General features: G+C 42.5%; 1 protein-coding gene across 1 annotated transcript; it reads right to left on the bottom strand.

Moving 5' to 3' along the window:
• Window positions 1-2,205: 2,205 nt before the first annotated feature.
• Window positions 2,206-15,746, bottom strand: MDM4 (MDM4, p53 regulator). The gene is given in 12 exon segments (XM_009701485.1): window positions 2,206-2,760; window positions 3,975-4,055; window positions 4,793-4,927; window positions 5,323-5,355; window positions 5,357-5,374; window positions 5,479-5,639; window positions 7,019-7,115; window positions 7,882-7,943; window positions 10,797-10,846; window positions 11,313-11,446; window positions 12,875-12,949; window positions 15,672-15,746. Coding segments are annotated over 12 exon segments (1,476 nt in total).
• Between the last annotated feature and the right edge of the window lie 259 nt (window positions 15,747-16,005).

Below are 16,005 nucleotides of genomic sequence, written 5' to 3'. Positions count from 1 at the left end.
ACACATCAGTAGGATTTTGGTAGGGATATTCAGCCCCGTTACTGGAACTCAAAACTCTCCTTTTTTTTTTTTTTCCCTCCGTCAACACAAATTACATGCTTTTCAGTGCAGCCAGATCTGAACAATTCAGTAAAACTGCTTTTAGCAAAACATTTAGTTCTTAGAAACAATCGGGGCGATGGGGGATTCACAGTATTCAGATGTGCCACAAAGTGCCACAACACACCCTCTGAGCCGGAGACCCTTAAAAGGAAAGAAACTATCGGAAAAGGGTAGAAACTACATGGCAGGAACTCCCTTCAGTGATTCCAGGCGGTAATGCTGCTGATCTTAGCATGACTAAAGTGCATCACCAGCAATTTAAGAGCCCTTTAGTTAAGGGAGCAGTAAGTCAGCTTTTCCATGTGGATTTATTCCCATGGACTTACAGATAGTGCACTGAAACGCCAGACGGTTATACTCCGATTTTTAAAATACAACTGTAAATAACAGCCAACAACAATAGTCTAAATTATAACCAACATAGAAATAATCACAATACTATGCAAAATATAAAGTGTATCTGACTTTTGGCAGTGATAAGGCAGTAATTGCATATAGCACCTGCTCCGATATCTTTGCAGAGAAACAACTTTGACATCGCAGTTTGCTGGGACCTTCCGTTGCATGCCTGACCTGCTAGGGCTGGACCAGGACAAGGAGTGTGGAAAACAAGGGGAAAACAGCCTAGAGAAGCACCAAGGTATGAACACTATCTTCTCTTTTTTTCAGTCTTCAGATGTACTTCCTAGATTAGAGAGGGAATTACAGAGAAGATGACAAAACAAGGTTTACTTACACACTATACTGAATTCAAACGCCCGTGCACATGAAGGCACTAGTGCTACTGCTGCATGATGCAGGCCCTCCACAGCCCCGGAGAAAAGGAAGGCGGAGGAATATCGGAGCACACTCTAGGATATGATCTCAGAACAGGGTTAGATGGTTTTAAACTGCAAGTTCTAGCTGAGTTTTAACAGCCAGCAGAGCAACTGTGCACAGCTCTGAAGGACAACGTAAATGCTGCAAACAGATCTGAAGCGTTAAATCACAGGGAAAGAAAATTAGTGGAGAAAATTAAAAAAAATAACACTAAGCTCAGCCCACAGAGTAACCAGTTGCAATCGGTGCTTCACAGGAAATTTTTTTTTTTCAGTCAAAGGCCCATATCCTGTCTTTAAAGTCACATTGCACTCTAAGCTGAGCATCTTCTATCAAGACTGGCCTGATGAGATGAGGCAGGTGGAAGTTGCAATGGTGCTGTAAGCACAAAGCTATGAGAACATCCCAAAATATGCACGGAGCTGTTAAAATTTAATTAATTCAGCTGTCAGACCAGATTCTGAGATAACGTCAGACAGGCTTCAACAAAGCTATGCAAGATGACGTAGAACTGTATCTAAATGAAAAAAAGAATCAATGGAAATTAAAAGATCCAATAACAAAGCAAAGTATGACACTCTATTCTTTTGCCATCTGATATGCGACGTGAAATACCTACGGATTAAAAGTTTGGGAGGACTTACATTGTAAGTCTGGAGCAAGAGGACCTTCACCTTATCTAACAAACCTACATTAAACAAAAAGAAAAAATCAGAAACCAGGTTATTTACTTATCGTTGCCCTCAGAAGAACTGATCCTTGGAGAAATGGCTTATCTAAACGGCACACACCTTGGTCTACCCTTCCCTCCCACCCTCTTTCCCACTCCTGCATATATATATATATATATGTATACCTCAGATGCAGACTCCCTCCTTAGAAGGCATTGCACAGGGTTTGACTTACTGGAGAACAACACTCCAACAGCCAAAGTTACAACTCTTTCCAAAACTTATTTTCTTCAAGGACTAGCTGTCAGAGCATAGAATCCTAGTGACACCACTGGGCTGAAATTAGAAGACTTAGACAATTTCAAAGCTGGAGCATTGATACCAACATGCCGATCACTCCCTGCAGGCTGTAATTTAAATGGACATCAAAAAGTGGATGCTGCTTCATTTAATGCAGAAGATTCCTCAGTTCTTGGACAGATTTGCCATCTGATATGCGACGTGAAATTAATTCTCTTTGGTATTCACCGGCTGAGCTCTGAAGTTAGGGTTTGTGTGAGTGCAAGAAAACCTGTGTGCTATCTTTTGGTGGTGAAGGCCTGAACTGGCACAACTACCCCATAAAGATCCTGATCACCATCTCAATCTCTTTCCTGCACACTGGGCAAGGTGATCTCTTCTTCTTCAGCATCTTCGCACACTTGAAACAGGCCACAAGGTGAGCAGTCCGTCCATGGACAATATTCCCATCCCGTGGTCTGTGATGGCATAAGAAGCAAGGATTCAGTAATTTTTTAATACTCTCTAAAGACTGTATTTCTTCCTCCTTTTTACGCTCAGTGAAATGCAACAGAGACTCCTTGCTTTCACATTCTCGTGCCAAATCCAAAGACTCAATAGAGCTGCAGGGATCTACACGTGATTTGTTTTCTACCATGTACAGGTCTTTGGGTTGGCCAACTGGAGCAGAAATAGTCCTTCGGCAGTCTGGGACATCTATCCCTTCATCATCGTTTTTGTTTTGCATAGCATCAATGTTGGACAGAGAAAGAGAATGAGCCAGTTTGGGACAATCTGAGTACCAGTCTTTCCGTAAGGCCCAGCAGCGGTAACAGTACCGTTTGCCTGGAGAGTTAAATTTCTTGCATTTGGTGCATTGCCAGCAGTCCTGAGGAATGATTGAGGCAGACAAAAACAGCAGCAAGTTAGTGTATTCTTGCATATGACATGTCTCCTCTACAGAGGAAAAGCAGCTTTATCAAAAAAGGACATTTATTACCGAGTATAAGCTTGCGAATGCATGATTGCTACTTTGATTATCAACACCTCAGAAAGCCTAAAGACAATTTGACTACACCTGTGCATTCTACAGATGCAGACCTCTTAAGCATTAAAATCTGTCCTTCCTTCCTCTCAGCCTTCAGCACTCTGGAAGAATACAATGTTCTCAAGCTGTGCAGTTTATTGAATTTTTCAGTATCTCACTCTAAATTCAAGGGTAGAGCTCCTGGAATCAGTCAGGAATGTATTTCCCAGACTTACTAATCACTTACTATCTGTTGAATCTGCACAACTAACAGCAGCTTACTTGATTACCCCACATACAAAACGCAAGAGCTGCCCAAGTTCACAGCTATGATTCAGCTGTCCAATGCCAGGGACATCCTAATTTGTCAAGCACGCACAGTCTAGAAAATTATGCTAAAAAATGTTGGTGCCATCAGCTGCAAAGAGTATCATGATACACTTTTGCTGACTTACAACAAAACCTCAAAAGGCAGCCTGCAGGGCTGGGAGACAAAAAGGACAGATGAAAGAACACGAATTTGATGTCCCTATATCTATCATGAGGGAATTCAGGAGAGGAATGGGGTAGTCGGGAGGGGTGACAACCAGAGGCTGTCAATGCTGACACTACATTACCCTGGCACAAAAGGGACGAACAATGTAGAAACAAGGAGCCTAATCTCCTAGTCAAAAAACCCTCCTCACTACAGCATGTATAAATTCTCTCGCATTGCCACAAAAAGTGGCCAAGATCACCTAAGTTCCAGGACTGCTCTGTGGCCAGCACAGACACTTGGTGTCTTTGGACTGGGTGGGTCAGAGCATTCATGGGCTGCCAGTGCTCAGTGCCCACCCAGTTTAGAATTTAATAGAGCCCTATCCAAAACAAACCAGACCAGCTCAAGCCAACTTCTCTACATTCCTTCATGTAGGATACAAAAAAGGTTTTCTTGACTTGATTTTTTGCTTTTTTTGGCCTTCGAAACCCACACAAGAATCAGCTTCTCTTACCACAACCAGTAGTAGCTGTAGGACGAGTTTTTCCAACTACAGCTAGGATGCAGCACACTCCAGGCTGACCTAAAGGATGCCTACCTCAGAAGCAGCTTCTGTATCTGTGTCATCACTTAAGCACTGAGAATCCTCAAAGTCATGCAAACACGCATCCTCAGTCACCTGGAAGGAGTGGAAATGTTGTTAGAGGGGCACAACAATCTCTATTTATGATGTGCCTGGCACTGTACACCAAAACTAAAATGACTTCGTAATTGCCATGATAATTAAGTCACTTCTGTAAGTGAATGAAAAGCCATTTTATGTACTGTAGCTACTTCAGAATGTTGATAACTGTTGCTAGGCTGGTTTACAGTTGCATTTGCCTGCGGTCAACTCATACCTCTCTCTGATGCACCCAAGAATCATACAAACACACACACACCTGAGTGGTCCTACTCATTTCCATGGAAGAAATCATGAACTCAATTCTTTTAATGCACATTTGATTAATTACCCATGACCAATCTCACTACCACCTCAGCTAGCAGACCCAGGCCAGCCTACCTTACATTGAATGCTAACACATAAACGTAAACTGAGATTTTCCTCTTCAAGTCTTTTCATTTATTAGTCTCGCAGATATTGAGTAGAAATACAGTAAAGTTGAGCTAGAGTTTTAATTAATTTTAAATTAATTTTGTGCCTTGAAAATACACACACTTAAACCAAAACCCAACAGACTGACTACACAGGAAAGCTATAGCCCCATGTATGGAACGGTGACAGCCTTTTCTAAACACACTTTAAACTCTGGATGGTTATAGATCTAGCTCCTCCAAAACCAGCGCAGCACCATGAGGTCAATTAAACAAGGCCAGCTTCTGGAACACATGCACTGTGGCTGTTGGAAGAGGTACCTTTTTGTCACCTTCTTTCAATTCCTCGCAGTCAACCGTTTCCACCTTGACTGCGGCACTGCTCTGATCCGACGAGCACTCGTTGAGGAACCACAAGTCATCAGTAGTATCCGAAACAACGGCAGTGTCTATGTCCTGTTGGAAAAGAAGCAGGAGAGACCACTTAGAGCTCAGGTTAGCAGCAGCAGGAGTACCAGCACCGCAGCCATCACCACAGCGAATGCCTCTCCCCTTTTTCCTCGCTAACAGCCTTCTCAGCCCTGGGCAGCTTCTCCCATCACCCCTGGGAGAAAAAGGGGCAGCTCACTGCTCTCACAAAGACACCCCTTTTTGCAAGCAGCACTACGCTCATTCCCCTTGCTAGCTGGCCACCACGCTACAGCCGTCTGCACTGCATCACAACTTTCAACCCAGAAGAGGGGCAACTCCTGAAATACAACCGATGCTCTGGAGTGCAGAAGGACCTCCAATGGCTGAGCACAGCCTTCAGAGAGTGCCTAGTTTATTTAAGAACACTAAAGGTAACCAACCACCTGATGTGAAAGGCTGGGACAGGAACACGCAAGGGAGAGGCTGAAAATCCTGGAGTGGGAAGGGGAAAGAAAGAACAAGAATATTTTATTTACTTGGAACCCAAAAGAGGAGAGGAAGAGAATACAGCGCACCTATTTAAAATGTCTACACACCTGGTTAGTCTGAATATCTGTTGATCCATTACTTCTGGACTTGTAATTGCTTCTGAGGTTGCCTAAAAACCACCATGGAAGACCAGCTACATCCCATTCCTCAAACACTAGGTCCAGTTTAGGCTTCTTGCTTTTAGAGAGGTTTTCTATTAAGTCTTTGTCTGTAAGAGCCAAGTAGAATCTAAGTCATGCCACACCTACATTATTTAAGAGACTAGCAGAGAAAAATTTGGCCCCATCCGCTTTTAGAAATCTTTCTTGCTCCTTCTTACAGCCAGTTACTGCTAAGAGCTTCGGGGTTTGCATGAGTGTACCGGGATGTTGGATCTGCTGCACATCTGTACTCATGTATCTACCCAAGTCAACCTGGCAAAATAGTCACTGCACAGTCATCAGAGGTCAGAGAAGCATCCCAGTGTTCCCAGTGTCTCTATAACGATACAGGTTCTCTTTAGCTTTACCTTACTTTTAAGACTCAATACAGAAACACCAACACTTCTTTCAGAGCTCTAACCAAGTCAACACTGAGTAGATTTCTTGAGTGACTTAAGACGCAGAAAGAACTGGTTTGAATTCAGTTCAAATTTCTAGTGATTGCAGCTCCTGAATTTGCCAACCAGGCTCAAAATAGGAAGTGGGAAGGTAAGAATCCATCCTCCGTAACCCCATGCTTCAGCCTCCTTTTCAGCCCGTGCAGTTTAGTCTATGATCCTAAACTCAGTGGTCTGAATTTCAAGATAACCTTGAATCTCTCTCTCTTCAGTGCCAAGAGTTTCAAAGGCACAGACAAGGACTGTTTCTACCTCTTTTGTACATGCAGCCAGGAAAGTATCTACCTCTCTCATTTCATCTGGAAATACCCGCACTTGCAAAGAAGATCTGGTTTTACAAATTAGGTTCCTTGATATAAGAACAACAAGAAAATGAAAGAAAAACAAGAAAATTGCTTCCGTAACATCAGAAATCCATGAGTGAATGAGTGAGAAATCCCCAGACATTAAAACAAAGGAAATGCCTAAATATGAAGGAGCTCTATTACACTTAAGCGGGATAGAAAAAAAATTCTATTGTTATTCATTTCCCTGATTGGTTTGCAGGTAATGACTGCAGATGGCTCAGGCTGTGTTCTATGTAATCAGAGGAGAGAGTCCCTTGGGAAGATAAATAGATACAAGTATAATTTCAGCATTTAAAATACCCTTCAGCAAGGTCTGTAAGATTTTTCATGGCATTGTTTAGTGATAGATGTGCTTTTGGGGTTTAACCTACCATTTTATTCAAAGTGTTTGTTTATTTATGAGACCAAATATCCAAGCTAGAAAACACGTCTATCATAAAATACCTTTGGTGAACATTTGCAGTTCTCTCAATCTTTAGCATAAAACAATGATTTTTAAAGATTATATTCCACAACAGGTTTTTATTAGTCTCCCAACACCCTCCTCCAGCATTTTGCTGATGCAGAGCTGAGCGTGTCACACTGGCGAAGGAGCAGAAGAGCTTGTACACGTTGTGTTACTGCAGAAAAGCTGGCACTCACCTTCATAATTCTCACATTTTTGCTCTGAGGTAGACAAAGCAGAAGCATTGCTTTCACCCTCCATGATGCCAGTGTCAGAACCTTCTTGCCGGCTAAACTGCATGAAGGAAGGAAAAAACAGATGTTAGTCCATCAGAGCTTATAGGGACAAGGGGATGTAGCACTTCCATTCCGAGTCACCAGCTGCAGTACAAGACCAAGAAGTTATGAAGAGAAATAAAAGTTTCTGAACAAAAACTACACACTATTAACCCTTTAAGAAGGCTAATGCATCTGTAATCGGCACAAACAATGTACTTGCAACCTAGGAAAAATCTTAAGATTGGCAAAAGTCCAAAAGTTGCCACCTTCCATGCAGTAATACCGTGATCTTTGTGATTCTCTGGCCCCCGATGTGAACAGACACCTCCCAGATCAGACTACCTTAATCCCAAAATATACCTGGAAACAAGTTTGAATGTGCAAAGATTTTTCCTAGGTTTCAGTTTCTGCCTGAAAGCTTCTGAAAACAATCCTACTAAACACAAAACTGGTTCACACATTTTAGAAAGCTTAATTATTTGGCAATTCCTACTCAGAGAGGGTATGGGAGAGAGGGAGGAAAGACATGAAAATACAGAGCACGCTGGAGGAACTGAGGATTAGAAGTGCTACACCCCAGAGAAACGCGCTCAGAGACTGGTACTCTGTTATGAAGAGAACAGAGAAGGGTCACTCTGTCCCTGCTCTGTGGACTCCAAGAACTTTTCAGGAAGGTGAGGACCTGGCAGCCAAGCAGCACAAAGTTCTGGCAGTCCACCATGCACAGGTACAGAGAAGGGGCACTCTGTACAACAAAAGAAACCACCAGGCAGTGGGTTTACCTTCAGCTGGTCTTGGCTTGGCTTATCGACGCTCTGTTCCTTTGCGAGATTCTGTGCAGCATCTAGATGGCAGGTAAAACAAAAGAAAAAACCTTCCCTGGTAATAACCATTCTCGCAACACAGAGAGTCTTCAGCAAGCAACCAACGAGCCAGGCTTGGCAGACCTCTAAGTAACCCTTTAAGAGAAACAGAGCCCTTTCTTCCTTCGAGAGCTGGCCACTTCCTAGAGAGGCATTACTCCAGTATTCCTTAGGCCTTGCTAGGTACATATGGAGGCATTACCCTATGGAATACAGAGTCTGTGCCTCCTTGGAGATGAAGCCTGATGAAACCTCACAGCATCTAAGAACCTTCTTCCCAATGTGAAAAACTATTCTTTCTCCTACAGACTGTCCTGCCAACGCAAGCTCTAGGTCCTTGACACAAGAGGTCTGCATGGACCCAGAAACCCAGAGCAATAGCAGAGCATGGGGACTCACTTGAAGGCTGGATCCGATCCATGCTGATGAAGGTGAACAGAGAAGAGGAAGATTTTTATAAATACCTGGGGACACCGTCTCTTTCAGCTTAGGCTGAGACAGGACAAATGCCTTTCATGGGCATGAGGAACAATGACTAGACTAAAGAAGGGAAAATTCCATGCACAGCAAGCTCTTTCCTGGGTAACTGTGTACACATCCATAACACAATTTAATCCAGATGATTATGCTGGCCCCAAGAGTTAATTAAAAGGCCAACCTAAATGGCAAGAACAATCAAATCAACAGAGATCTTTCTACATAATGGGAGAGCTGCACTTAGGAAGTCTACCCTTTAAACAGAATGACTTGCCAGAGAACAAACGATGCAAGGACAGCTCCTCTTTGCTCCCCTTTCAATTTAGCAGAGAAATTCCCTGCTGAATGCCAGGCAGACACGAACAGTCTGATTCATACCATGAATCATGGCACTGATATGAAGGCCATAAAATGGACCAAAACACAGGACCACAAAATGACATGGCTCTATCCCATATTCTATGCCCTCCATGCATTAGTGCAGCTTGCCTTTCTTCCCTTCCATCACCCTACAGCTTCTGCAGTCACCGATTATTTAATACCTGAAGGAAAACAGAAGCCAATTGGCTCAGCCATAATTGCTTTGGCTCTGCAGGGGCATTAAAAAGAGGTGTAGACTTACCCTTCAAACACTTTATAAATAATGCAAACTAGCCTTAAACACTGTATGAAAAGATGCTCCACTTATTGGAAGGCTTCCTTTTTTGGAGCCAAGATATACTATACAAAATGTCCTTAAAGTGAGGTATTCCTAAATACACCTCATGTGAGTCACACTTAGGGTGAAAGCTAGCCAAGTAAGGACACCATCTGGTAAAGAGCATTATGCAAGAGCTTAGTCTTTATTATCAAGATGTACTGCCATCACTTTTCTTTCTACAAGTGTACTTAAAAGAAGTGGTCGAGATTGTCTGCAAAATGATGTGCTGGTAAGCACTGATGTGGCTAATGAATTCAAGCAGCTATCACAAAACATGAAACATGAAGACCTCTTTAAGCCTTACGACACTTCTAGTTATCCCTATGTTGCGATGAAGGAAAAACCATACCTAGCGTCATCCCTGCTATCTTTGTCAAAGGTTTGGTCTGCCAAGCTTGTTTCGTTTTATAGTCACACACATACACAAGCAGACACGGTGGTATAACTCAGTGATCATCTCCCTAAAGGAACAGCATTTCCTTTGGCAGGTTTAAAAATAGTTACACCATGACTGGACCATCCATGCACACCCAGCCACACGCACACAGCCACATGCACACACCAAGAAGAAGGGGACAGGGCAGCAGAGGAGAGAGTGTTTCGCTGGGATCCTTTGCTCTCCACATACACTGCCTATAGGGATGAGGCCAGGGCATCACCAGCGAGAGAAATGGCACTCACTCACACAGTTATTCTGTAGGTAACGTGTTTAGACGAGAGTCCACTTAAGAAGATTCTTCTATATAAACAGAGAAAGGAGGGGGACCTCAGAGGCACTAATACACGGCTCAAAGCAGAGGACTAAGCAGTTTAGGGCCATGTTTTCTCAGTTTCTAAATTTGCACAAGCTTTTATGTACCTGCACAAAAATAGACTAAGCCCTTATGAAGAATTAAGTCCATATTATCTGCTTAGAGACCCCAGGAAGTACGGCACAAGACTCCACAGATCTGGTACAGCTCCCTCATGATTTGCACACTTGCAGTTTCATCAGAAGTTTTTTTTCAAACGAAGATTACCAGCTGTACAACGGAAACTGGCTGCAAGGAAGCCATCAGCTGAGATTAATTTAAGAATAAATTTTAATTTATGACTGAAGGACTTTTGATGTAGATAAGATTTGATTTCTCTTATGAGCTGGGAAAGTAACAGTGATCTTTAAAGGTTCAAGTGTTCGATTAAAGTCCAGACCTCTTTGGCTTGCAGAACTAGGCTGGGTTTCCAGCACTCTTACATTCAGTCTCAAGACTATGAAAGTGTAAAATGAGGTGAGAGCGAGAAGTCACAGCATGCTATGAAACTGAGAAAAGACTGAGAAATCAACGATGATTTGATGGGATACTTCAGCCACGTTGATTTGTACATCCACAGTATTTAGCTCTGTCAGCGTGCTTCCCAACAGAGTGTGTCTGCTGCTCCAAGGTTTGGCCATTGGTTATAGGCAGCCACGCTACTCAAACAGTTAACTGATTTCATATCACAGCTACTGATGGTGAACACACAGAAAAGACACATACTCAAAGAGATTGTCTTGTCAAAGCCTTCGTAAACAGTTTGTTCCAACTTCAGAAACATTTCTCTTTTTTGAATATCATTACTTACCCAAGTTACATCAACACTATATTGAACATACTTGCCCATACTGTGACAAACCTACCTGCCATTGCAGCAGAAGTCAGGTTCCGTTTCAACATGTCATAGACTGGGCTGTGGGAAAGAAGGCAACAGTTACTATACTCACAAAACCAAACAGCATTACCCTGTTAAACCTGGGACAGAAATTCTCTTTTAGTATCCAGAGAGATCCTGGAAACTGTAGGGGTTTTTTTCTGCCACTCCTAAATGCTTGCTACAGAGAAGTCTAGCACAGAATTTAACTGAAGGATGCAGATTTTAGCCTAAGTCTGAGATCAAGGGCCTGAGAAGATGCAGAAATAAAAGAGGGAAAAGATGTCACCTCAAGCAGCTCACTGCCTGGACCATTCAGAACTGGCTCATCAAAACAAAGGAGCTAAACTCAAACTCGTCATATGCATTAGCAATAAGCCACTGAGCAGGGCACTTGGTATTCATGGGGGTTTATGCAACAGTGAACAGAAATGGTGTCACCAAGAGTCTCCTGTCTCAGCAACCTCTATGACACAACATACATTAAAGGTCAACTTTTTCCTACCTTGGGTCTTTTACAGAGAAGCTCTCCAGTCCCAGCAGTTCTCCCAGCTGATCTCCTCCACAATAGACCATATGCTGCTGTCTTTTGTCATATAGCTGCCTCACCATTATATACTGCCCTAGGTAATGCATAACCTGTGGATACATAACATACCATTAGCCATATCTGCAGTTGAAACCAAACCACCCAAGATGCTGGAAATTTGCTTTTGATACTTGCCTGTTGCTACCCTATACAGTGTGAGTCAAATAGTACCTGCTTATTCTGCACATCTGCAATTCATCGGCACCTCCCAACCAAGGGAGAGTTATGCTTTACCATATTGCTGTAAGGTTTGTAACTATTAACCCTTGACAAGAAGGAAAATTGAGTCAAAGATGGATAAACAAGTCACTCTGCTACCTCACATTAAAATGAAACACAACATGGGTGATAACACTTTTCTCTGGGCAGTCTCAGTGAGAGCTGCAGATGGAGACTGCTGCTGTTCAACTTAAAGAAGTGAAGGAAGTTGGTGGGGAGAAGGCAGAAGGTATCTCCAGTTAAAAAAATAAGGTCTTACTAAAGGGTGACCACAAGTGACAGTGCTGTCCCTCAGGAGACAGTTTGTAAGATGCAAAAAAGACTGCATTAGTATCACAAAGAAGGATGGAGTGGAAACATCCTCTGAGAGCTAGCGGACATTGCCAGCTACAGTGAGGAATGCAAAGTACAAGAGGAGAAAGCAAAGCGCCACAATACAGGCAGGTTCCACCCTCCATTACCCACCAAAGTGACCCTCCTGAATGACAGTGTCACCAAAAAGTTGCTAACAGTACTCTATTCACTGCAGAAAAAAACTTACTTAACCAAGTTAAAATGTTAATCTATACAAGTAACCTGCATTTAATACTCAACTCCCCCCCATTTAAAGCATTCAATTTGTTTTGCCAAAAAATTTTAGAAGCTAAATAAGTCATTTAAATGCATAAGTGTTTAAAATAAGTCACAGGGCTCTGCAGGAATATTTGACACATTCATAATGAAAAACCACTGCATTTAATTCTTTGCAGACAGGATACTCTTGTAAATCACAGTCAGTGTCATTTTTTTAATCTTGTACACATATTGCATTTTAATCTTAAAATAAATTAATTCACAGGGTCTCCTAGGTTTAGCTGACAACCCATTTCAAAGGAAAGTTAAAAGAAAAATATCAAGTAGAATTCCAGTTTTTAAGGCTTTCACACACTGAGCAGAGAGTAAGACAATTGAACAGAATCTCCTACACTCTCAGGAATGTGGCTATCCCATCTCTCCTTTCTCGAAAGAAGTTTCTGATTTTCCAGGATAAATAATGTTCTTTAATATTTCACACTCCTATTCCAATTCCTCGAGGGGTTCTCAAGACAATTTATGATCAACCAAACCACAATAGCCCTACAGGTAAGGTATCCCTGTTTTGCAGACAGGGCTTCAAAGTACAGAAAAATTAATAGCCAGACCCATCCCTTCCCCACAAAGAGCCATCTCCCAAACAACCAGGGACAGGCACAGTTTCAGTGCCTAGGAACTGAGCTGACCTCCTTCAGCGTGAAGGTTTCACCCTGGGCGCCTGCAGCCTGCAGAATCTTCAGAAGTGGCAGTTTGGGTCGCACCTAAAAGAAAAAACACAAAGAGTTTTGTTTGAATGACACGAAGCAGTGCTCTGCTCAGAAAAAGCAGGTTGCCCTGGCATGCACGCCCGCGTATCACAGCTAACAAACCCGAGTTGCCCAAGTCAACCTGTGTTAAGGTTCACATCAAGCAGAGCTGACAACCCTGGTACGAGCTGGAGGTCGTACGGAAACACCGCTTGCCTCAGGCTAACCTGCTAAAGGCTGGTATTCTTTTTTACAAGTAATCTGCATGGACAAATGCTTAAAAAGAAGTTAGAAGGACTGGAAATCAGCACAATCATTCTGACTCAAGTGCAAGACAAAAAAAAAGCCAAGGAATTTGGGCAGCCAGCTCTAAAGGCTTTAATCACTCTCATTCTCCCATTAACTTTGGTGTCATTCATCCTGTGAGGGAAGATTGGAAACTCAGACCCTTGGTATGGAGTCCTAGGCAGTGACAAACCAAATGTACTGAGTCATACATTTAGGAGTGGTGCTTGTGCATTCAGACTGCCACTTCAAGAGCAGCATGCCTGAATTTTCTCAATTAGTGCAGTGAACAAATCGGGCCTGCTCCGTACAGACCTTAGGGAGTATGTGTTTATTAGGATCCATGAATAGGCACATAATAAGATGACTGCATTAAACACAAGGTGTGGTTAATTAACACCAAGGATCAGAACCTGTATTTTCTGTGGATCTCAGTCACAAACCAAATTCTTTATTCTATAAAATATAAAGGACCCTGGGAACGATGCAAATGCCTCACAACCCCTTTAGGTTTCACCCACATACTCAAGCAGCTTTGAGTAGCAGATGAGACAGATGACGCTATATAAAACAGCAGCAAGCTTTAAATAGCTCTTTGCCCCCTACGTTGCTACTTCCATCTACTGCACAAGAATTTTAACAACTCCTAGGAGACTGCCACCACATGATCTGATGTCTTGTGTTCCCTAAAAATGTCAGGAAGCCCTGTTCTCTGAATGCTACACAATTGTGTGCAATATTGTACAGTAATGCATGTTTCCCACACTGAATCTCTTCCTCTGTTCTCCTTGTCTATCAGATGCTAATACAGCAAGATATTTCAATCTGTCACAGGACAGAAAGTCCAGTCCTCAGCACACAACGTTCACTGCTGTTTCCTCTACATTTTGACAAGGCTTATCCTCTCAGGGCATGTAATCTGTGCTAGCTACTAAAGGCCTTCACCTGTCAATGTTAGGTGGGTTCACCTGTGTCTCATACCTACCCCTCCTTTCTGCCTATATAAAAGCAATTGCAATCTCCCCTTCCTTTCCCAAGGAGTAGAGTCTGCTTGCAGCCCTGCAACACCTCCTCAAGAGACAGCCTGAGCTGCAGCACCGTTTTCCTGCACAAGGTAAGGAGAGTAGGTTTTGGATGCTTGTCATGAATGTAATTTGTCACTCAGCTATCAGTCAGTTTCCTGGCAAGGTATTTGTTCCACTGTTTTCTAATATTGTAAAAAATTCGTCTCTTCTGTGAACGTTGTCTGGCCTGCCTGTTTTTTCACTATGATGTTCCCTAAATGTGTTTTTCAAGCTCAAAGAGAGCAGCTCGTGTCCAGCTCCAAGTCTCTTTCTCAAGAACAGCTTTTTCACCAGGAAAAAGCTCAGCACAACTAAAATAAGTGCTTGCATCAGCACATGGTTTTTAATAAGATGAAATTATGTGTTTGCATTCATTCATTTCTCTAATGACCACTCTCAAATGGATTTTGAAGTAACTTCTTATACATCTCTTTCTGATTAAAGAAGCAACCTAGTTAGCTTGATCACTTTAAAATGGGCCCTCAGCTATTGCAGTACAGCCAAAATGGAAGTGTTTATTCCATACTGCCTAGGACACTGAGTGTTGACAATCAATATTTTGCTACTAATATCAGAGCCTATTTACTTTTTTTTCATGCAGAGTGAATTGAATAAATAAGCACATCCATCAATTCTGCACAAGACTTGGCTACATTTCAAAGCTTCTAAATTAAGCCTCAAATGGGAGGCGCTCTCAACTTCCCAGCAGCTTATTTCCACTCCTGCCACATCCCCTCATATTGTGGAGATGCTTTTTACAATGAATTGGCTCTGGAGGGTTGGATGCCTGTCTTGGAGAAACCTTTCTGATTCTTAGACCAGATTTCTACCGCTATTGTTTGCAAATTTCTCTTCTCTGACTGGCTGTCAATGTGGTATTGAGCCATACTCAAACCATATGCTTGCCATGTTGGCCTTGGCTTGCAGCTACAACTTGGTTTTGTTCCAGGGACGCTCTAGGAACTGTCAATAACAGGAGTGCTATGTGTTTGATACTTACTTAAGTTGACTCCTAAAAAGGCATGGGGATGCATTACTGACTAGATAACGTTCAGCATACAAGGTTACAAAGCTCTGATACAACTGTCACAGCCACAAAGAGTCCAGCACTAGGAAGAATGCTGTATGTGGAATACTTCAAGTACAGGTCCAGCACAAAAATATGCACATATAATTTCTTGTATGGCCAGGTTTAACTGCTTTTTCTCCTCCTCCCCCTTTAAAATGTTCATAAATCATTGATCTAACATAGCTCCTCAGGATAAAAGCCCTACTCCATTAGGCTAAACTCTTCTTGCTTAAACGTACTTGGAGAGCTTTGATTTGATGGAAGAAATTACTGCTTTAGTGAGGAGAAAGCAGTGAAGATAAGTGGGAGAGAGAATTACCTGGTTAGCTTGTCCGAGTGTGACTCTGCAGGCATTCCCAGCTGCTGGATGCTGGGCAGAGCTTGAAGATGTCATTGTGGCAGTGATAAGCTGTTTACAGCACAAACCTATAAATGAGAAGGTTCATGTATCAGTTAAGCTGAGAAACCTGGTCTTGAGTTTAACCACTTCCACTTCTTAGAAGCTTCAGGAAACCAATGTTTAAAATTAGCCCTGCATGCATACCTTAAATAACTGCTGTATAATGCTGATGTTATCGTGCCTCTCACCTGCTCTGCCCAAACTGATCTGCTTTGTCCTACCCAAGCTGTGCCTAGTGCCTGACAAACAGCGA

The sequence above is a fragment of the Cariama cristata genome, unplaced genomic scaffold (genome assembly GCF_000690535.1).
Source record: "Cariama cristata isolate BGI_N322 unplaced genomic scaffold, ASM69053v1 scaffold1396, whole genome shotgun sequence".
Classification (NCBI taxonomy): domain Eukaryota; kingdom Metazoa; phylum Chordata; class Aves; order Cariamiformes; family Cariamidae; genus Cariama; species Cariama cristata.
Note: the sequence above shows the minus strand (reverse complement) of the source record. Positions and strands in the feature narration are given on the sequence as shown.